This window comes from Hemiscyllium ocellatum, chromosome 29 (genome assembly GCF_020745735.1).
Source record: "Hemiscyllium ocellatum isolate sHemOce1 chromosome 29, sHemOce1.pat.X.cur, whole genome shotgun sequence".
Lineage (NCBI taxonomy): Eukaryota > Metazoa > Chordata > Chondrichthyes > Orectolobiformes > Hemiscylliidae > Hemiscyllium > Hemiscyllium ocellatum.
Genome location: NC_083429.1, coordinates 54,745,505 through 54,769,102, shown reverse-complemented (window position 1 = coordinate 54,769,102; position 23,598 = coordinate 54,745,505). Strand labels below are relative to the sequence as shown.

Below are 23,598 nucleotides of genomic sequence, written 5' to 3'. Positions count from 1 at the left end.
CTCCAAACCAAAGGAGTAGCCATGAGCACCCGCATGGGCCCCACAATACCTCCCTCTTCATAGGATATGTGGAACAGTCCATCTTCCGCAGCTACACTGGCACACCCCCACCTTTTCCTCCGCTACATCGATGACTGTATCGGCACTGCCTCGTGCTCCCACGAGGAGGTTGAACAGTTCATCCACTTTACCAGCACCTTCCACTTTGACCTCAAATTTACCTGGACCATCTCACACTCCTCCCTCCCCTTTCTAGACCTCTCCATTTTTCTCTCGGGCGACCGCATCAACACGGACATTTACTATAAACCAACCAACTTCCACAGCTACCTAGACTACATCTCCTCTCACTCTGCCCCCTGTAAAAATGCCATCCCATATTCCTAATTCCTTCGTCTCCGCCGCATCTGTTCCCAGGAGGACCAGTTCCAATACCGTACAACCCAGAGGGCCTCCTTCTTCAAAGACCGCAATTTCCCCCAGACGTGATCGACAATGCTCTCCACCGCATCTCCTCTATTTCCCGCTCCTCCGCCCTTGAGCCCCACCCCTCCAATCGCCACCAGGACAGAACCCCACTGGTCCTCACCTATCACCCCACCAACCTCCATATACATCATATCATCCAGCCATTTCCGCCACCTCCAAACGGACCCCACCACCAAGGATATATTTCCCTCCCCTCCCCTATCAGCGTTCCGAAAAGGCCACTCCCTCCGTGACTCCCTCGTCAGGTCCACACCCCCCACCAACCCAACTTCCACTCCTGGCACCTTCCCCTGCAACCACAAGAAATGCAAAACTTGTGCCCACACCTCCCCCCTTACTTCCCTCCAAGGGCCCAAGGGATCTTCCATATCTGCCACAAATTCATCTGCACCTCCACACACATCATTTACTGCATTCGTTGCACCCGATGTGGCCTCCTCTATATTAGGGAGACAGGCTGCCTACTTGCGGAACGTTTCAGAGAACACCTCTTGGACACCCGGACCAACCAACCCAACCACCCCGTGGCTGAACACAACAACTCCCCTCCCACTCCACCAAGGACATGCAGGTCCTTGGACTCCTCTATCGCCAGACCATAGCAACACGACGGCTCAAGGAAGAGCGCCTCATCTTCCGCCTAGGAACCCTCCAACCACAAGGGATGAACTCAGATTTCTCCAGTTTCCTCATTTCCCCTCCCCCCACCTTGTCTCAGTCCCAACCCTCGAACTCAGAACCACCTTCCTAACCTACAATCTTCTTCTTGACCTCTCCGCGCCCACCCCCACTCTGGCCTATCACCCTCACCTTTACCTCCTTCCACCTATCGCATTTCCAACGCCCCTCCCCCAAGTCCCTCCTCCCTACCTTTTATCTTAGCCTGCTTGGCACACCTTCCTCATTCCTGAAGGGCTCATGCCCGAAACGTCAGTTTTCCTGCCCCTTGGATGCTGCCTGACCTGCTGCACTTTTCCAAAGATACAGCCTATTACAATAGTGAAACACTGGCTTGGCTAAGCATAAAGCCCAATCTCAGACTTTAGGTCACCAGCACTGACCAAAATTGATCTGAACTGATCCTTTTGATGTCCTAACAGTAAAATACCATCACTTTGTTGGTGAATGCACAACCTGGTGCAGTTCTGAAACTACAAACTGAGAAAGCTACTACCTCAATTCATATCCTGTAGTCAGTTTGGCAAGGCAGCTTTAACTGTTACCACTTGTCTCAGTGTCTCTGGACTTGTGAGGAAAATTAGGTAACACTCTTTCCACTAGTGCTCTCACCAGAGATGTACATTTATGGATGTTAGCAAAGGATAAGAGATAATCCATCATTGCATAAGGATGTAAGGGTCTGAAAGGGTTAATACAGATGATTGCACGGTATGAGTGACATCATATGGATTTGTGTACGAGTTAGACAAGGATTTTAGAGGAGGAAGACTAAACATTCATGTTCTCTGTAATGATGTTCACCATTTCAATGAGACAATGTAATCTGTAACTAGTGCTAATATGCAAAAAAAAACCATTTCTTGTTCAAAACAAAAGCCTCTTCTGGTTAGACCATAAGTACTTTACCTCTACCATTCTGACCCAAATATGCCATAGAGAACCTTTATATATTAAGAGGATATTGATAGCAAACCTGCTATCATAGTCAGGTGCAGAATCAGTTTAACTGCAAAAACAACATGGCAGGTAGTGCCACGGATTTGAATTGACTTCTCATACAAAATCATGAACAGTAGTGCAGATTTCACTTAACTGACTCATACAATATGCTGGCAGTGGTGGAGGTTTAAAGATTTCTCAGCAGGTTCAGATTCAGCTTTAAGTCATCTGTTTTAAGCAAAGCCATTGTGTTCCTGTACACAGTCAGTCAGTAGTACGGGAAAAACTGAATATTTCAGGAGCTAACAGGAAAAACCCTATTAAGATTTATAAAGGAAAAATCCAATGTCAATGGTAAAAGGATTTCAGACCTGCTACGAGATGCATTGCAGCAGGAGTTGAAAACTGCCTGGGAAAGAATAATTTGGTACTCTAAAGTAGGCAGACTGCATCACTTAGCAGTGGCTAGTTTGAACAGTCATGAGTTGAGGTTCAGAAATAGAACAAATGGACATTGACAGTTCAGTGAGTAAAGTTAAAATCCATGGTGGGCAAGGAAAAGCTTTGGAAAAACAGTGCAATAATAAAAGGTTGAGAAAGCCAAAAACTGGGAAATATCCTATTACGTCAGATCAGGTTTTGCCACCAAAGTGGGTGGCCACCAAGAGGCACATCTAACGGAAGTAAATTATGGGCCATAAAGAAATTTGAACCACAGTTGGAAACCAGCGGTGTCACAACCAGAATTAAAGCAACAATGGGACAAATTAGAAACCTCGGCAGCTCTAGTCTACTGGAAAAAAAGTTAGGAGGCTTTACTAAGACCACAGGAAGACAGGAGATACTTAATTAAGACTATGTTTTAAAGGTGCAAAGGATTTAAACTATAGAAAGGAGAAATCATCCAGGAAAAACGCCATTAACACAGCCAGATTCATTGCTTAAAGCCATAAATACTGATAGTCATTTAGCAAAACCATGATTAAAGTTGGCACAATTACTGAAGTTGCAGGCAGCAGGATTCATTCAGTAAAGCCATTATGGAATTAGGTATCATTATTGAGACTGCGATAGCAGGATTCATCTGGTTCAGCTGCAGACAGGTATTGGCAAGCCCCTGCTTCAGCCACAACAAACAGCAAGCCTATATTTTAGGCCACTAATCAGAGTCAAACCTTGTAGTGCAACAGCATAGGACAAAGTAGCATTATCTTTATAGAATAAAAGCCCTATAAGACCATAAGACATAGGAGCGGAAGTAAGGCCATTCAGCCCATCGAGTCCACTCTGCCATTCAATCATGGCTGATGGGCATTTCAACTCCACTTACCCGCATTCTCCCCGTAGCCCTTAATTCCTTATGACATCAAGAATTTATCAATCTCTGCCTTGAAGACATTTAGCGTCCTGGCCTCCACTGTACTCTGCAGCAATGAATCCCACAGGCCCACCACTCTCTGGCTGAAGAAATGTCTCCGCATTTCTGTTCTGAATTTACCCCCTCTAACTCTAAGGCTGTGTCCACTGGTCCTAGTCTCCTCACCTAACGGAAACAATTTCCTAGCGTCCACCCTTTCCAAGCCATGTATTATCTTGTAAGTTTCTATTAAATCTCCCCTTAATCTTCTAAACTCCAATGAATACACCCCAGGATCCTCAGCCGTTCCTCGTATATTAGACCTACCATTCCAGGGATCATCTGTGCGAATCTCCGCTGGACATGCTACAGTGCCTGTATGTCCTTCCTGAGGTGTGGGGACCAAAACTGGACACAGTAGTCCAAATGGGGTCTAACCAGAGCTTTATAAAGTCTCAGTAGCACAACGGTGCTTTTATATTCCAACCCTCTAGAGATTTTCCTTCTAAGCAAGGAAAATCTATAATCAAACTGGGAAGCCACCATCATAAATAATTTTGCCTGGAAGATTTAGTTTGAGAGACAGGCCAAACTGAATACAGAATTAAACAATTTGGAGAAAAGGATTCTTTCAAAATATTTTCAAATTAGATTTTAAAAACAGAAGCTAAATGAGTAAACGCACTTTTATTTTGTATGGAAAGGTGCGAGATTTATAAAATATTAATAAAATTTGTTTTAATTTAAAATTGGATTTTAAACTAGTGGCATATGGAGACTAGCCTATTTTTGTGCAGGGTTTAAAAATTAACTAGACCAATCTTGAGAGAACAATTATTTTAAACAAGCATGCTCCTTCTGGAGTGTTAATGGAAGTTTCTTTATAACAAAAGGCAGAAAATTTAAGCTATTAGTTTTACAGATTGTAGACTAAGCAAGTTTTTTTTAAATAAAGAAATATATTACGAATGCTCTGAGCAGTTCAAAGGAGACCTGACTTATTATTACAAAAGCTAAGCCAGTTAAGCTCTGTTGAGTAGGCGAAGACCTCCCAGCACCAGAAAAGAAGCAATTAAGTAAAACTTGCAGATTTGATAGGAAAGGAATTTCTCTGAATTTTTGAGTAACTAATTTGACATATTGGGGAGTAGATGAAATTTTGTTTTGCTATGTGCTTTGATATCTTTTAAATTGTGTCTTTGTAGATAGCTTGTTTTGCTTCATTTTTATTTATGTAATAAACTGTCTTATTGTTAAAATCAAATCTGAAGACTTGCGCGCTTAGATTTCAGTAAAAGACTATCACATTAAATTAAAAAAGCAAAATATGATCTCAGGCCAAATTTCATTCTAGGATCTGACTTATCTAGTAGGAACATCAACTGAAATCATAACATAAAACGAGGAATAAAGCTGATAATATTGTAGCTTGGCAAGAGGTAAAAGACCGCAAAAGGGGTAGAAGACTGACAGGACTAAGAGCGTGCCCATGTTGGGGCTAAGGAAGTCTAAAGGAATACATAAGCCCAATTTAGTTTGTAGTTTGCAGCTGACATTACAGCATGGAAAAAAAGCCATTCAGCCCACTGAAACTGCACCAACTCGCCGAAGAACATCCCACTCAGACTCAGCCCCACCTCCCCATTTCCGAAATGAGCAGTTAAAATTCTGTAGTTGCTAGCTTAAATGGGAGGGTTTTTTTGCCCCAGAGAACAGCTTAATTAAGGACCAGCTGAAACTGAATCCTCACTGAGTGATTCTGTGTGTTATGAACATATGTGAAGTAGTCAACACAGTGCAATTGGAGTAGACAGTAGCTGTACTGATGGAATGGGGTTCACTTGAATTGTGCTGGGACCTATGCTTTGGTGAATCAAATAACTTGGGCTGTAGTCAAAACTTTAAACTAATTGGGGATGTCTGGAGAAAGAGGGGTTATGTAGGCTTATAAAGTGAAAAAGTATCAATAACAGAGACCGAGCCCTTTACTGTTATACAATGAATGTTCTTAACCTTGTTAACTGGACTCATATAATAGATACTTTTCCCCTTGTTAGCAGACCTTGCATACTGAATGCTTTCAATATTGTTAAATGGCTCTACATAATGAGTACTTTTCCACCTTGTTAACCCACTACCCTTGCCTTCAGCATCCCATTGTTAATTGTAAGTTCTTATCTGAGTCATGCTCAGCTGAACCCCTTGTTTCATTAAAACTCAGAACTTAACTCTTTCCCTACCTGCTTATACCCTATACAAATTCTCACAGTGATGTCAAATGGAATGTTAGCCTTTATTTCATAAAAATAATCAAGTATAAAATGAAGTCTTGCTGAAACTGTACAAGGCACTAGTCAAACCACACCTGGAATGATGTGAACAGTTTTGGGTCTTCTTATCAAAAGAGAGAAGATATTAGCACTGGAGACAGTCCAAAGCAAGTTCACTGGGTTGATCCCATGTTTGGAGGAATTATGTTATGAGCAGAGATTGAAAAGGTTATGCCCATAGACTTTAGAAGGATGAGGGGCAAGATTATTGAAACATAAAGAATTCTTAGAAGGGTGCTTGATAGAGTAAATGCAAAGAAGTTGCTTTATTTGTCGGAGCTTAGGACTAGACTGCATAGGGTAAGGGGTCACCCAAAGATGAGGAGGAATTTCTTCTCTCACAAATGTAGCAAATTTGTGAAATTCTCAAAGAGCTGATGAGCTTTGGTCTTTATTTATATTCAAGGCTGCAACGGACAGATTTTTAATCTAGTCAGGGTATCAAGTATTATGGGGAAAGCAGGAAACGGAAATTGAGGATTATCAGGTCAGCCATGATCTTACTGAATGGCAAAACAGACTTAACAGGCCAAATGGCCACCTACTGTTCCAACATTTTACAGTCTAAAATAAGTAACAGATACTTTTGATGTAGTATTGAAAGCCTTTAGCAATTACTTTAATCTCGGATCAAAAAAATTCAGAGAAAGATTGAAGGGAAGAATCCAATAAACTAAATCATTTATGGATTTCCCTGGTTATGAGATTTACACATTCATGAGAAATGCAACTCCGGCTGTTTAAAGTCAGAATTCATAACAGTCAAGATTGTTGTTGGAATTCCTGATAAATCTGTCAGATCTATTATGATGGTACATTTGTCAGATTTATTAGTTTTATTCAACAAAACATGATTGTACTCTAGAAAAAGCCATTCAGAAAATGACCGAAGCAGAAGCAGCACACAGCAATTTAAAAGGGGAAAGTCAAACCTAGCTTCGGAGATCAGGGGAATCCATTTAATTTTTAAAAGAGGTCCAACAACATACACAGCATGTCAGAAGCCAATACAACACCCAATGCAGGCACCAGACACCATAAGTCCTTGTCAGCTTTGTGAAGCAAAGATCCCTCAGAGAGGCAGATAATGGTCCAGTTACTAAAAGTATATACTTTATCTGACACACAATAGGTCACTTTCAGAAAATGTGAAGAAATTAGTAAATAGTCACAAAAAAGCAAGAAATCAAACAGCAACCCAGATAAAAAGGTTAAATGAGATGGAACTATCTACAGTGGAAGAAAGCCCAAAACAAGTGTTCCTGCAAGCAAATAAATCAAGACCTAGTTTTTTTGGTGAGAGGATATTTATGCTATTGGCCACCTTATGAATTTTAAGCCAGACGCTTAGGCAAGCATCACTATATTTATTATCAGACAATGAATCATGGTTGCAAAAAAAAAGTCTGCAGCCAACAATGCAAATACATGGTCCAGATGGTATAGCACTTAAATTTAAAGATTAAAGCAACTCTCCAACATTAGGGATGCCAAATAGTCAAAACTTATCCATGCTTCACAATCAAGAATTCTCATTTGAGTAAGAATGCGTGTTTTGCTTTCAAAAGGCCAAAAGGTTAATTAGCCAGCTCTTTGAACAGGAATACCCTAAATTATTTAACAGGCCAAGGAAGCTCAATTCTGAGTATAACATCACACTGTGGAGATAAGAATTATGTCACTATGCATACAGAAGATTCAGTGTCCTTTGAATAAAGGAATTTGAGATAACCAGAATCAGCATCATTTTCCAGATAACAAAGCCAGTCAAAACAGAGCTCAGGCATGGTTACAAGCCTTATACAATTCTGCAGTGAGAGATAGCCACCATATCCTAATTATCCAAACCCAGAGTTTTCACAAAACTCAGCACAAATACTGGATTCTGGGGGTGCCACTAGATGAACAATCAAGTGTTTATCATATTCACATTCCATTTAAGGGCTTTTTCTTCAACAAATTACCATTTGGAATCATCTCAGCCCAAATATATTTCAACAGACCAATTTCAAATTTTATAACGTCTTCAAGGTGTCAAATGCTGCATGGATGATATATTAATATAAAGGGAAAGAGGTCAAAGAGCATGACTATAGAGTGCATACACTCCTAAAGCACTTGAAGGGTTCACTCTTAACCATGAATTCTTAAAAAATAACTTCACTCGAGACTCATTGTCCACTTTGTCAATGGCAGAAGACTAAAACAATTAAGGAGTTTCCCAGACCAAAGTCAATTCATGACCTCCAAAACTTTTTAGCAATGTTACACCAGTTGGCAAAAAAAACTTTACTTCACTTGGCAATTACCACATAACCACTGAGATAACTTAAAGAGATGCAGTAATGTTGGATCCTGCATCAAGAAGATGCTTTCAGAAAATCAAAGACATGTTAACATCCAGAGACGTCCTAGAACACCACAGTGTACCCTTCCAACCATCAGAGTAGCTGTAGATGCTACGGCTACAGGTTTAGCAGTGCTCTCCCAGGAGCAATGAGATAAATATCATAAACCTATCTCTGCATCATGGGCTAAATAAGACAGAGAAATACAATATGCTGAAATTGAGGCAGAGGTGCCTCAATCAAATATAATAGGAACAGAAGGGGATCAGGAATGTCTCACTATTAGTCAGCATTGTGTCAAAGGTTGGTTAGGGATACATAGTTTGCAGGATTGGATAACCATGTTCATCGTCATGCTATGCAACATCTTAACTTATTTTAAGAAATAATTCAAGGCAATAATGCAAGACTTCAGAAATAAAAAGTCTATGCCCACACATTTCCATCATTTAGGGATAATCCAGTAAAGGTTGTAAGTTTACTTGCTGAGCTGGTAGGTTTGTTCTCAGATGTTTCGTCACCATGCTAGATAATATCATCAGTGAGCCTCTGTTGAAGCACTGGTGTTCTGTCCCATTTATGTATTTATGTATCTTGGTCTGGGACTGGGACAACACATCCATCCAAGGACAAGTTAAACAGAGTCACGCACAGGAATGCCATCAATAAACACATCGATTTAGACCCCATTTACTCTGAGAAAAAGAACCAGAAATGATATCACCCACCTCAATGGACCAAGACAGGTAAATAGAAAGTGGGACAGAACATCAGTGCTTCACCGGAGGCTCACTGATGACATTACCTAGCCTGGTGACAAAACATCTGAGAAGAAATCTACCAGCTCAGTGAGCAAACTTATGACTTGAACCTCAACCTAAGCTAAAAGTCTTCTCAAAAACTGCATGATCCGGGAAACTACAGATCAGGGATTCTTGCATCGGTGTTGAAGAGAATTCTTAAGGATAGGATTTACATACATTTGGAAAAGCATAGCCTAATTAGGGGCAATTTTGTGTGGAGCAGGTCATGCCTTGCTAACCTGATTGAATGTTTTGAGATCGTGACGAAGGTGACTGATGAGGGTACAACTGTCCAATTTGTCAATGGTAGAACACAAAACCATTAAGAAGTTTCCGACACCAAAGTTAATTCGTGACCTCCAAAACTTTTTAGCAATGGTACACCAGCTGCCGAAAGCTTTGCTTCACTTGGTAATTATCACACAACCACTGAGATAACTTCAATGCAGTAATGTTGGATCCTGCATCAAGAAGATGCTTTTCAGAGAATCAAGAACATGTCAACATACACAGTTGTCCTGGCTCACCAGAATGGACCCTTCCAGTGGATGTTTCTCTCTTCCATTTAAGATAGTTATGTGGCAAAGTTTAAGAACTGCCTTTGCAAGGTCAAGATCAACAGGCTGCAGACTTCTCCTGTCTGATAGCAGTAGATGTGCTGAGAATCTTTGACATGTTTCTTTCCTATATCATTCTAAGATTCAGTTTGATGCATCTCCTGGGCTTCACTAGCAATTGCTTAGAATTTCAGTGGTCCTTGTACTTTCTTAGGCTGATTAATGACCCAAAGATTGCTTAATGTTTCATGTGGAGGTGTGGTATTGGACTGGGCTGGACAAGATCAGAAGTCACATGGCAGCAGGTTATAGTCCAATAGGTTTGCTTGAAATCACAACCTTTCAAAACACTGCCTCTTCAACAGGTGAAGTGAGGAGAAGCATACAGACACAGAATTCATAATTAGAGAGATCAAATAAATGATGTGAATGGAGTGTCGACAGACCAAATAGTAAATAGAAGAGAGAAACATTTGGATCAAGGTGGATGCACGAAATGAACCTATACTGCACTATTATCTTTGTGGTATTTACATGGGGTTCTTCATCTGCGAAATATATCGTTCAGCGATTCCTATCACCAAGAAGGACAAAAACAGAAAATGAATGGAAACATCATCTTTCAGGAGTTTCTCTCCAAGCCACACACCATTTTGGCTTGGAACTATAATCAGCATTCCAACACTGTTGCTTAGTCAAAAATCCTGGAACACCCTCCCTAACAGCATTGTGGGTGTACTTATACCCCACATACATTAGTGGTTAAAGGCAACAAATTATAAATCAGGGTAATTAGAGGTGTCAATAAATATTGACTTATCCAGTAATGCCCACACCAATAAACAGGCATTTCTTTTTAAATCTGTAAAAGGGCAATAGTGAATCCAATGCCAGTAACTTTGAGGTCAATCATAGCTTAGAAGTTCCAGCTTTTAAAAGAAAGGAGCATAATAGGCTGAATGTAATTGGCCTTTAATATCTTGTTTCAATGCTGAAGTTGCTATCTTTCAGTAAAACTCTAAACAAAACCTCCTGTGTACCTGCTCAAGTAGACAAAGGTCCCATGCATGAGTCAGTGAGTAGTACATCACTGCTCTTACAGCCCAAAGCAGTTTTATTGTTTAAAGCATTCACTTGTTTGCTTTTTGAGAATATTAACTGCAAATTATTTGTAACATTACAGATATGACATTAACTAAATAGTAATAATTTATAGGCTGTGACACACTGTGATAAAAGAGTATTAAGAGATACTAAATAAATTCAACTTCTATCCTTGTTAAAGCAAAATTAAGTACATAAAGAACAAGGTACAGTAGAAAATATAAGCCATATGTACTCATTGTACAAAGAACTATGAGACCATGATGTGTTAAGTGCCACACACAGAAATCTATTATAATAGGACAGTTCACTGTGAACAATATAGTACTAAACATCTTCACAAGCAAGACTGATCAAACAACTTATATGTTTGAAAGTAACAACCATATTACAGTTAGTCAGTTTCCTAAATATATGTTTGTGATCATAACTGCAACTGTAACATTTAATTCATGGTATGACTGTTAGTGAATTCAATTTTAAATGTGTATTTTTATAGCCCATGATTATTTGTGAAGTTGTTCTTTGTGAATTTGCAATTACTTTCTATCCTTAGCAGCTCAGCAACTGGTACATTTTTTTTAAAACTCAGTCATGCTATGCGGACATCACAGGCTGGACCAACATTTATTGCCTATCCTGACTTGTTCTAGAAGGAGCTGGCAAGTTTCCTACATGAACTACTGCAGTCTTTGGAACTGTATACCCACAGTGCTGATAGGGAATGAGTTCCAGGATTTCAGAGGGTATTTAAGAGTCAACCACTGGGTACACATTTGTGATTTCTGTTTACAAACTTCAGATTCAGAACAGTTTGAGCTAAATATTTTTCATGCATGTTACAAGATAATAAAAATTATCCCCTCGGTCAATAACAATCAAATATAAAATTGCAGGCCATACACATGTACGCACACAATTGTACAGAGAATTGAAAATATATTAAAGACAAATTTCCAACTTTAATTAACTCAAATTAGAAGAGCCCAAAACCCAGAAGTTAAGAATAGTACCTAACTTGCTTACTGAACTTCCTGCCAACACAATTTACTCGTGCATAGCAGGAAACCAATTTCCGTGAACAGGCCCATGACTCCCATGAACTGAAAACTAGGTTCTTTTATGCATGATGTGAGTGGGATACTATGTCACATGATTAATAACTCTTCCCGACCACAGTTTCAAGCCAGTGCTATGTGGGCTGTCCACAACACCACCTGTTCACTTCAGACTGCAGTAAATATCACAGTCTGACCACTGTATGGAATGCAAACATAGATCAATTTCTAAGTCAAACAATTAGATAGAAGCAAAAAATACATAAAGCTGCTGCATAAATGCAAGTTAAACATAATAAAATGTCGAACACTGACACTCAGTCATATAAGGAGGCGATGTTAGTATAAGCAAATAAAAGCTTTGGTCATACATGTAGGCTTTGAGAAGCATCTTAAACAGAGAAATTCAGGAGAGAAATATGATCTTAAGTCTCAAGAGGTTGAAGGTATGACCACCAATAGTGGCTCAAATTAGATCAAGGAAGTTGAAGAGGTCAGAATTGGAAAGTGCAAAGTTCTTGGAGAGCTTAAGGATCAATGAATTTACAAAGATAGGATGGGGCAAGGTCATGTAGTGATGCAGGATGAGAAATTTAATAAATCCAATTCTTTCCTAAACGTTGCTGTATCCATACATCTGAGCAGATCATAATTCCATTTACAGTACTCTGCTACAAAATGTCAAGCATGTAACAACTGCATTTAAATTACAACTGGGACAAAACACATATGGGTTATCAAATATTCTGAAATACAAAGTTACACTTATAACTTCACGGTAATAATATCATCCTGCCAGGCAACCACCACCATTTTTTTTTAAATTCACTTGTTGGATGTTGACATCAATAATGGGGCCAGCAATTATTGCTCACCCCTATTTGCCCAGGTGCTGAACTGTCAACTTGTACTGAAGTCCATGTACTGTATGTACACCCACAATGCTGCTAGAGAGGAAATTCAAGGATTTTGACCCAATGACACTGAAGGAATGGCACGATATGTCCAACTCAGGGATGGTGAGTAGCTTGCAGGAGAACTTGCAGGTGGAGGTTCCATGTATCTATTGTCCCTGTCCTTCTAGATGGAAGTAGTGGGTTTGGAAGGTGATATCTGAGGATCTTTGGTGAACTTCTGCAGTGTATCTTATAGATGGTACATACTGCTGCCACTGTGCGCTTGTGATGGAGGTTTGTGAACGTGGTGCCAATCAATTATATAGCTTCACCCTGGATGGTATCAAGCTTCCTGCATCCTGTTAGAGCAGCACTCAAAGCGGTAGTGAGTTATTCACAACAGGATGCCTAGCCTCTGACTTGTTCTTGTAGCCACTGTATTTATATGGCTAATCCAGTTCAGTTTCTGATCATTGATAACCCCAAAATATTGATATAAAGGTAACTGTTTTTAAATTTACTTTAGGGCTATCTTATTCAAAAAAAGATGCTAAATAAAATTCAAAAGAAATAACACAAGAGGTTTTTTTTAAATCAACATATATGAGTGTAACTTCAAGACATTAAGTTCATTACATCATTCTATTACTGAAACTTCCTCAGGTTATCAGACGGTTGTAATTACACTGGAGGAATGCAAAAGAGATTCATCAGGAAATTGCCTTGGATACTGCAGTTTGGCTATGAAGAGAGACTGGACAAGCTCAGGTTGTTTTCTTTACAGCAGAGATGGGACATTATTGAAACGTATAAAATTACAAGAGGCAATGACAGGATGCACAGGAAGCAGCTGTGCCCCTTAGTTGCAGCATCAACAACAAGAGGCATAATTTTCAACTGAAAGGCAGCAGTATGAGATGGGATTCAAGGATTTTTTTTTCACCTGAAGGGTGGAGCGAATCTGGAATGCACCGCCTGGGAGGGTAGTTGAAGCAGGAAACCTCTCAGCTTTTAAAATGCACTCAGATGAACACTTAAAAGTATCAAAGCATTCAACTCTATGGACCAATTGCTGGAAAGCAAGACATACATATACTTAATTTTTTTGTCGGTGCAGACTCGACAAATCAAAAAGTTCCTTTTGTCCTACCTGATTCAATTATTATTGTCCTATGATCTGTTAGCTACTCTGTCAGTGTTTTGTCGAAAATGTCTCATCTAAGAACTAGCATTGTAAAATGGATATCTTATACATGCACAGGTTAAACAAGAGAAAAATGCAGCTAACTCATTGATTAATAACAATTACAAAATTCAGCCACATTTAAGCTAAAATTTCTTGTTGTCAGCATCATTAACATCTTCGATACGGATGAATTAGCAAGTTTTAGATATTAAAATGATAAGCAATTGTTAATAAATCAGTCAGTCAGTCAGTCATTTTCAGCCACACTGACTATTGGTCACTGTGACACACTCACCAGAGCAAGAAGTTGCCAATGCAAGTCTCAATCCAGAGATTTGAGCTCAAAACAATGGCCAACTCTCCTGGTGCATTGTGAGTTAGCCACCATTCATTCAGAATGGTCACAACTTGTCAATCAAACTGCATCTCTCTTTAAATCACAATGTCTTCATACCCCTTACCTAACACTACGGGCAATTTAGCATGGCCAATTCACCTGACCCGCACATCTTTGGACTGTGGGAGGAAACCAGAGCACCCAGAGGAAACCCACGCAGACACGGGGAAAATGTGCAAACTCCACACAGTCAGTCGCCTGAGGTGGGAATTGAACCCAGGTCCCTGGCGCCGTGAGGCAGCAGTGCTAACCACTGTGCCACAGTACCACCCATTTCGGCTTGTTGAGTCACACAAAGACCAATGGCAGAAACAAAAACAGCAATTGCTGGAGAAACTAAGTATGTCTGGCAGGGAGAAAGGAGAGTTATCGTTTTGAGTCTGGTGAGTCTTCATCAGACCAATCGCAGGAGGTTTGGGATCCTGAATAGACATCACCCTTAAATTGACAGGCAGCCACTGAAGATATTAGGGAGCACTGGACTGCCCAGGATATTAACTTTTGAATCAGACATCAAAGCGAGACTTTCTCTGTACTGTGGGGTGAATGTAAAAAAACTCTGCACCACAACTTTAAAGATGAATTTAAGGAGAAACCAGATAAATAAATGAAGGGAAAAGTAATAGAAATAAGGAGGAAGGAAGAATGTTTAGTAGAGAATAAACATTGACAACTTGTCCATGTGTTATATGTACAGCATATTTACATGGCAGAAGAATTCTCATAGATTTCAGTTTAGTAATCAAGAGAAAAATCAGCTGAATCTAAAGAAGTATATTAGATTAAAAAGGGGTCAAATAGATGGACAGGAACAGGTTGGCAACAAATATCAAAAGGAATCCAAGGATCAGATATAGACACCTTTAAAATAAGAGTTAGACTTGCAGTGGCTCTGACAACAAGCTTTTAATCCTCCTTAAGTACAAGAACAAAGCATGTTTTTCATATTGGAAAAGTTCCCAAAGTTCAGTTTGAAGATCACTGATCCTTTAAATTTAATTCTACAAAATATATCAAAAGAATACAAAGCAAATTTCAAATTTGCAGATGACAAAGCCTGGAACAGACAGGAATAGATTAATCAACTTAATAGGGCATCACAGATAGTCAGTGTTTAACACTGCTGCCTCACTGTCCCAGGGACCCAGGTTCAATTCCAGCCTCTGGTGACTGTGCGGACTTTACACATTCTCCCGGTGTCTGCTTGGGCTTCTGCCAAGTGTTCTGGCTTCCTACTAAACTCCAAAGTTGTGTAGATTACGTAGACTGGCCATGCTAAATTGCCCCATAGTATCCAGGAATGTGCAGGCTAGATAGATTAGCCATAGTAAATGTGGGGTTACAGGGACAGAGTGGAGACTGGTCTGGGTGGGATGCTCTTTGCAGGGTCATTACAAACTCGATAGGTCAAATGGCCTCTCTAAGTACTGCAGGGATTCTATGATTCTATAACTTCCAAAGAATACCTACAGAGAAACCTGTCAATGTATTTCAATACAGAATAGTGAGGGATGATATTTTTGTGGGAAGAATGAGGAGACACAATACATGCAAAATCTGTACAATCTTTAATGAATAGAAGAATAGACTTGAGCTGCTGGTGCACAAATCTTTGAAGGCTGCAAAACAGGTCAATAAAGTGGGCAGAATACTAAGCTTTATAAATAGTGCCATAAAATACAAAAGTCCATAGGTTACGCTATATAAAGTACAAAATTTTCCCTAGCAAGAGTACTGTGTACAATTATAGTCAATTGTGAATACTGAGTACAATTAAAACGTGCACAGAAGAGATCTTCTAGAATGCTTCAGGGAATGCAGGTCAGTGAGTAGGGCATTTTTACTCAGTTGTGAATTGTTGTATTTCTGTATCTCAGAAGGTTGTAGATGCTTTGACATTGAATAGATTTAAAGCTGATATAGACATATTTTTGGTCTCAGGAAATCAAAGGAGTGGGTGGCAAAGTGAAGTTGAGATCAAAGATCAACCATGATGTTTAATTGTGGAGTAAATTCAACGCACTATACAGTATACTCCCACTTCTTGTGTACTTTTGGGATTGCAATCAAGTAGGTAGATTGAAAAAGCTGGAATATTCTCCTTTGTGCAGTTAAAACCAGCAAAAGATTAAATAGAGGCCTAATAGAATGGTTTAGGGCCTTGACTGGCAATTTCGTGGAGGTAGGTTCAACTGAGGCATCCAAGAGGCCATTTAATGATTATTTGGATATAAACAATGTGCAGAAATATGGGAAAAAGGCACTAAAGCAGAGAAGCAGGGCACGATGTGCTAAATGGCCTCTTCCTCTGCTGCATTCAAGTCTGTGATTCTCAGACAATTGATCCTTCTTTACTGATTCCAATTGGTCAAGAATCAGAGGCATAGATTTAGGGTCACTGGCAAAAGAGCCAACATAACTTTTTAATACAGGTGGCTAGGGTTTGGAATGGCAACTTAACAAGAGTAACAGGTATTCAGTATTAGTCTCCAAAGGACAATTATAAAAATACTTGGAGGAGAAAAAAAATGCAGGGATATTGGGATTCACTTTCTCATCTTGTGGAACAAAATAGACCAAAAGATCCAACAGAGACTCAAATGGTCCCTTCGTACACTTAATAAAGGATTCTATGATGCTTACCCTGGACAATATTTATCTTTTAAAAATCTGAAAAATAAATCATCTGGTCAACATTATACTCTATTGGAAGCTTGCTATGCACAGATTAGCTACTGTGTTTCCCTTATTATAATGGTGTTCACACCTCAAAATAAGGACCTAATTTTCTGTAAAGCTCTATGGATCAGCCTGAAGTTGTGAAAGATTCATGTTTTTCTTTTAATATCTGCCTTTTCCCAGTGAGGGGGGTGTATGCTATTGAGCCCTTAGTCTGCTTTGTCATTCAAGAGATCATTCCTGATCCGATTGTAACCTCATAACTCAATCCTACTGAGTGACAGTCACTCCTAGTTAGATTCCTCCACAACAGGAAACATTCCCTCCACATCTACCTTGTCAAGACCCCTCAGGATCTTATGTTTTAATCAAGCGACCACTATAAATGCCAGAGGAAACATCACAGAAGCACTTCACAGGAGGCTCCCAAGCACTGAGGATGTCACCTAGACAGGGGACGAAACGTCTGCAACACAAATTCCCAGCTCAGTGAACAGAACCACAACAACCCTCTCTTTTCAGCAATTAGTCTGATAAATCTTTTTGGAACTGACTCCAATGTCCCCCATCTTCATTTACCTATTGCATTCCCTAGTTGCCTTGCCGCCAACCCCACCCACCCCCCCACTCCCATTTATCTCTCAGCCCCCTTGGTACCCCCCACCAACATTTCTGATAAAGAGTTCAAGCTTAAAACGTTGACGCTCCTGCTCCTCAAATGCTGCCTCAGCTGTGCTTTTCCAGCACCACACTTTTTGACTCTGACCTCCAGTATCTGCAGACTTCACTTTCTTCTAATCTTCTGCATATGCCAATATGCTACCCCTACACCATAAGCTTTTATTTTCCACTATAACTTTTGACATGTCACTTTATCAAAAGCATTCTGAAAATCTAAGTGCAGTAAATCCACCAGTTTCCAACTATCCAAAACAGCTCAAAGTCCGAGGAACCGGTCAAACATGATTTCCTTCTAGATTTCCTTTTCACAAAACCAAGTTAGCTCTCCACAATTTCCTTAAACTACCAATCCATAATGCCTACTGGAATGTTTTCAACAATAGCTTCTAACACTTAACCCGTGTTATTAAGCTAACTGTCCTGTAGTTTCCTGTTTTTGTGTCCCTCTCTTTTTGAATAAAGGATTCATATTTGCTATCTTCCAATCTTATAGGACTGTCCCAGAATCAGGGGGATTTTAGAAAATGAAAACCGAGCATCAACAATCTAACTAGCCACTTGTTTTAAACCTCAAGGATGAAGTTCATCAAGAACCTGGCATAAATCAGCTGACAGCTTCAACAATTTACTCATTACCATTTCTCTGGTCACTGATTTTTTTTTTTGCCAAGTTCCTCCCTCTTTTCCATTTCCTGATTTCCCATTGTTTCTAGAATATTATTTATATCCCTACAGTGAAGATTTATGCAAAATACATGTTTAATTAATCTGACATCTGTACATCTTCTATTCTACCATCTGCTTTTACTTTTAGTTTGATACTATCTTCAACATTTCTAATTAACCATAAATGGTGAGTCCATACCTTGGAATTTTTCTCACTTGTTAGATGTTATCTGTTCAGTGTATTCTGAAGTATCCCCTTAAATACGTGCAACTGCATCTCTACTGACCCAATTTGCCAATTCATTTTACCTAGCTCTGTCTTTGTGCCCTCATAATTGTTCTTTTTTTTAAAATATTCTTGATCTCCCTCAAACTGAAGGTAAAATTCAACCATAATATGGTCACTGTTACTGAAGAATGCCTTCACTAGGAGGTTATCAATTCTACCTTATTGGCACAATACCAGATGTAGTACAGCATGCTACAAACTGAGAAACTGCTGGAGAAACTCATCAGGCCTAGTAGCATCCATTGAAAGAAAACAGAGCCAATGTTTCAAGTCAAGTGACCCTTCTGAATGCTGCCAGGCTTGCTGAGATTCTCCAGCAATTTCGGTTATTCTTTCAGATTTCCAACATCCTCCGTTTTTTGTTTTACTTCAGTACAGCCTGCTCTCTGGTCAGTTCAAAAAATGCTGTCCTAAGAAACTATCCCAAAAACATATGAATTGCTCATGCAGTTAAAATCTCCCATGATCTCACCATGCCTTTCCCCTTGGAATTAATCACCTCATTAATTCTTCCTTTATGCTCAACGGTGATTACTGTTTGGAGCCTGTGTTCCACCTCCAACAAGTGACTTCTTGTCTACATAATGACAAATTTCTACCCAAACTGCTTCCACATCTTGGTGTCCTGAACTTAGGTCACTCTTTTATGCCAAAAATCATAATTAACTAACACAGGCAGTCCTCCATCTCTTTCTCTTGCTGCCATTCTTAAATATCATGTGTCCTTCAAGATTCAAGTCCCAATCCATGTCATCCTGCAGCAATGGTTCCATAATGCCTACTAAGTTTTACTTATTCATTTCTATTTGTGCTCTAAGTTTGTCAATTTGTTTAGAATACCATGTACATTCAGATTCAAAGTCTTTTAGTTTTATTCTTTTTCTCTCTTTTGTAAATTCTGATCTGATCGGTTTGTTGATTAAGTTTCAGACTCTCAACACCTTGCCACAGGGTTTATCATTTGCTGTATTAATACTTCTCTCTCACTTTGGCCTTTACTTTATTGTTTGATTTACCACATTTTCTCAAATTTGATCCCTTATCTTCAATACACTCATAATAAGAATATTATGTGTGAGCTTACAGAACTATAGTCGACACTTTATTCAATGAGGTAAAACACTGCACTATAGTCCAGTTCTATTCTTCCTAGATGTCAACGCAAATATGTTCCAACATGAATTAGTGTATAGTTATCACAGCAGACTGATCTGACTCCCTCTCTGTGGGCCAGAAAGGTTGATTGCAATGTCCTAACTACTGCTTGGGCTGAAATTTACAAATTCAGTATACTAAGATTTGAACATAATCTTGCTGATCGATGTGGCTCAGCATCACACCTGATAATAAATGATCCATTCTCTTCTTTGATATTGTATAATTTGATAGAGTTTTTAATGTTTATATTTTGCTTGCAAAAGGGAAACTTTTACATGCCGTTATTTCCACAATTCTCTGACAATTTAGCAAAGTTTTACATGTTCAATTGATTAAATTAAAAATCATACAGTTCATTTGTTACTAATGAAGTCTTCAAGATTGATAGTTTTCTCTCAGTTACAGCTGAGTCTCAAGGCTGAATCAACTATAGATAGATTGGGATGCAAACCAAACACTGAGATCAACTACTATGGTCAATCTTTTCAACAACTTCTGCTTTTGTAAGTTACTAAATTGTAATTCCTGGCATTTTAAGCTGTGTGCATTATGGAGCAGTTTATAAAAAGTTAACAAAGCTCGCCACAAGACAAAACCTAAAGTTGCTCCAGACATGTCTAGAAGCTGTTAGTGAACTATTAAATGCCTAAGTAGTGAGGTAACTGGACTAAATAATATCCATAAATAACATTTACTCTTCCTCCATCTTACCACACAGTAGCTGCATCTATACACAAAAAGTAAGACTGACTAAAAACCTGTTAAGCACTACATAGACATTATACTTACTTTCAAACAAATCAAGATATACAAACTGTTTGACAAATACAAATATGACCTCACTGCAACTTAATGAGACTTGGTAGCTAGGCATACCAAATGTGGATTTCTCCAACACTAGTTTAAAACCTTATTGCATCATACAGATATCCACAGTTCTGAGCAAAACAGAAGTCTAACAATTATTTAAGTGCCTCAACAATAGTGGATTTTTAATAAAGGCAGTTGGAACGCATACTGCAATAACACTTTGGTCTTTGGAATTTATCTACCAACGCAGAATGATGACATTTATAAACACACAGAGTGAGTGCACTGCAAGGATAAAAATATTAGAAACCAAAACCAAAAATGCAAGAAATCCTCAGCAAGTCAGACAGCCATCTGTACAGAGGGTTGAGAGTGTGGTGCTAGAAAAGCAAAGCGGATCAGGCAGCATCCGAGAAGCAAAAGAATCGACGTTTCAGGCATAAGCCCTCTTGACCTGTCCATCTTTCCTCCCTCCTATCCGCTGCATCCTCCTCTCCGACCTATCACCTTCATCCACCTATCGCACTCTCAGCTACTTTACCCCCAGCCCTCTCCCCTCCACCCTGGCCCACAGGCCTCATTCCTGATGCTGCCTGACCTGCTGCACTTTCCCAGTACCACACTTTCCACTTTGATCTCCTGGACCTGCAGTCCTCACTTTCTCCCATCCGTAAAGAGGGGTAAGTTCATTTGTTTTGTAAATTTTCTCCCACATCTGTGTGTTTATCTAGCATTTTGTTTGTAGTATCATTGGTGCAATTGAGAAACAGTGCAGCACTCATGTTTGTTTAGCAAACTTTGCAGGCAAAGATTTAGCATAATAACACAAGTAATAGATCAATCCTAAATTAATCCTAATGCTATTATCTACGTTTCACAATGATATTCATTTTTAATGACTTCAGACCTCCTTCAGATATTGGTCTCGGTTTGTTGTGATATTAATACATCTGTGTCAACTGTAAACTGCGTGCAGAAACACAACCTGCTGAAGGCAGGAAAACGATAAGAGAGAGGAACGTCACTGCAATGTAACCTACAGCTTGTTCATCAGTTTCCTTCTTTCTACGGTTTTCTCTCGCCTGTCCAATAATCACCACCAGTGACAATGTCACCTCCGGGAAAGACTGTCCACTGGGTGAACATTAATTGGGAGTATAAGCAGATGCAGTTTATTTATGAGAGAGAGAGGGATCCTGCTAGAGTTCTCCCCGAGAAGACAATGACTTTGGGGCACGGATCTGAGCGAGGGGAGGGGGAAGAGAGAGAGAGAGACTGTCCCTCAGCTCCAGCTACACACATTGCCCTGCGATGGGCAATGTCCGACTGCCCCCTAATCCGCTGGGTTTCGGCCGGATCCAGAGACTATCCCCCTCCACACACCCCCAGGACGGCTTGCCCCCCCCGTACCTTGTCCATTAGCTTCCAACATTTCTCCACCGCCCTCTTGTCCACGATTCCTGCCGGCTGGTGTTGGTGAGGGTGAGGTTGGAAGGCATCCTTCACCAGCCCGATGAAGCCTCCCGCTTTCCTCAGGTTGCTGCCCCGGGCCGCCGCCGCCGCCATCGACAACCAGCAGAGCCTTCCCGAATAAAAACCTGCCTCCGGGCTACACTTCCTGACAACAGACGGTCCGTCAGGGGATTCGAGGGCGACTTTACCTCAGCAAACTCTCCGCTCACATCGTTTTACTCTTTAAACCCAGTGTCGCCGCCAAACTCGCCTCCGGTTTTTTTTTCCTCTCTCGCCTTTCCGCTGACCCCGCCCTCGGCCCGCGACGGCCGGGGTCAGAGTTCAACCCCAGCCCCGGGAGGTGGGCCGCGCAGAGACAAGTGGAGGCCCGGCGCTACGCACGCGCACAAAGTCAGCCTGGCCCCGAGCTGCTCCGCTTGGCAGGGCGCCATCTTTGATACTGGTGAGACCAGCGCTGATCTTGGCTGATCCTAGATTGTTGGTGTGAAACAAGTTTCCTCTTGTCTTTCTTTCGGCAAATGTCACGTGGCCAACCGGATGATTCCAATATTTTCTGCTTATTATTTCACAAGAAATTCGATTAGGACCAGGCTAACCTATATCTTAAAGAGAAACAGAAATTGCTGGAGAAATCCAGCAGGTCTGGCAGCGTCTGTGGAAATAAAGTATTAACGAAGGGTCGTTTGGCTCGAAACGTTAATTCTGTTTTCTTTCCGCTGGCGTTTCTTCTCGAGCATTTTCTGTTTTTGCATATTTCAGACCTCCAGCATCTGCAGATTTTTATTGACAGTATGGTGCTGGAAAAGCACAGCAGGTCAGGCAGCATCTGAGGAGTAAGAAAATCAACATTTCTGATGAGGGCTTGTGGCCGAAATGTCGACTCTCCTGCTCCTCAGATGCTGCCTGACCTGCTGTGCTTTTCCAGCACCATACTCTCGACTCTGACCTACAGTCCTCACTTTCTCCTTGTTTTCTTAATTGATTCGTATTTTAACTCAATTTGTCCACCTCATTGGTTCTCCAGCACAAGGTGTTTATTTAACAACGATAACCTTAATTAAAGCATTGGTTAAGTATAACCCTTAGTCTTGTTGTTTAATAAATTTCATCAAACCAATAAGTGTCATTTCCAATGATTAAAAAGATATAAGAAGAGCTTTTAGTGAATTCCTGACAAAATCTTATGTTCTCACTTATAATGGAAACTTTTTATGTAAACACGTCACACGATAATTTCTCTTTTCTGACGGAAGTGGTTCTCCACTGCTTCAGCTTTTCGTCTTCCCGTTTTTGTTAGCAACTGCAGCATCCTGGAGTCCTGGTTATTATTTAATTTAATCTCTTTGAGATCGTCTCATTGAAAGTACAAGGTCACCAATTTCTCCCCCATGTAGAAGATTGCTATTAGACACAAACACTGAAGACAAAACTGGATCCAGAACAAGTGTGCCCATGCTGCTATCCCCACCTAGCTCAGAGCTTGCTGTGAGAAAAAATAACTGCAGAGCTCTGACCAAAATTTCAACATCAAATCTTTTCAACATTCAACTAACTGAATACTTAAATTCAAAGATTTTTTAAAAAACAAATTCTAGTTGCACCTCCAAACATATGGATTATTGCAAGGCATCTGCATCGACCAATAATGACATAATAGAGTATCTGTTTTCTGAGAATGGTCCCATTGCATGTGTCAG

General features: G+C 40.1%; 1 protein-coding gene across 3 annotated transcripts in view; it reads right to left on the bottom strand.

Annotated features, from left to right (window-relative positions):
* cbl (Cbl proto-oncogene, E3 ubiquitin protein ligase) overlaps positions 1 to 22,196 on the bottom strand; it is a 231,039-nt gene extending 208,843 nt beyond the window's left edge. For all 3 annotated transcript variants that reach the window (XM_060847082.1, XM_060847084.1, XM_060847085.1), the window contains exon 1: positions 21,839 to 22,196. In XM_060847082.1, the coding sequence (XP_060703065.1) occupies positions 21,839 to 21,994 (156 nt within the window). In that variant the 5' untranslated portion in view covers positions 21,995 to 22,196. The remainder of the gene's footprint in view (positions 1 to 21,838) is intronic.
* Positions 22,197 to 23,598: the final 1,402 nt, after the last annotated feature.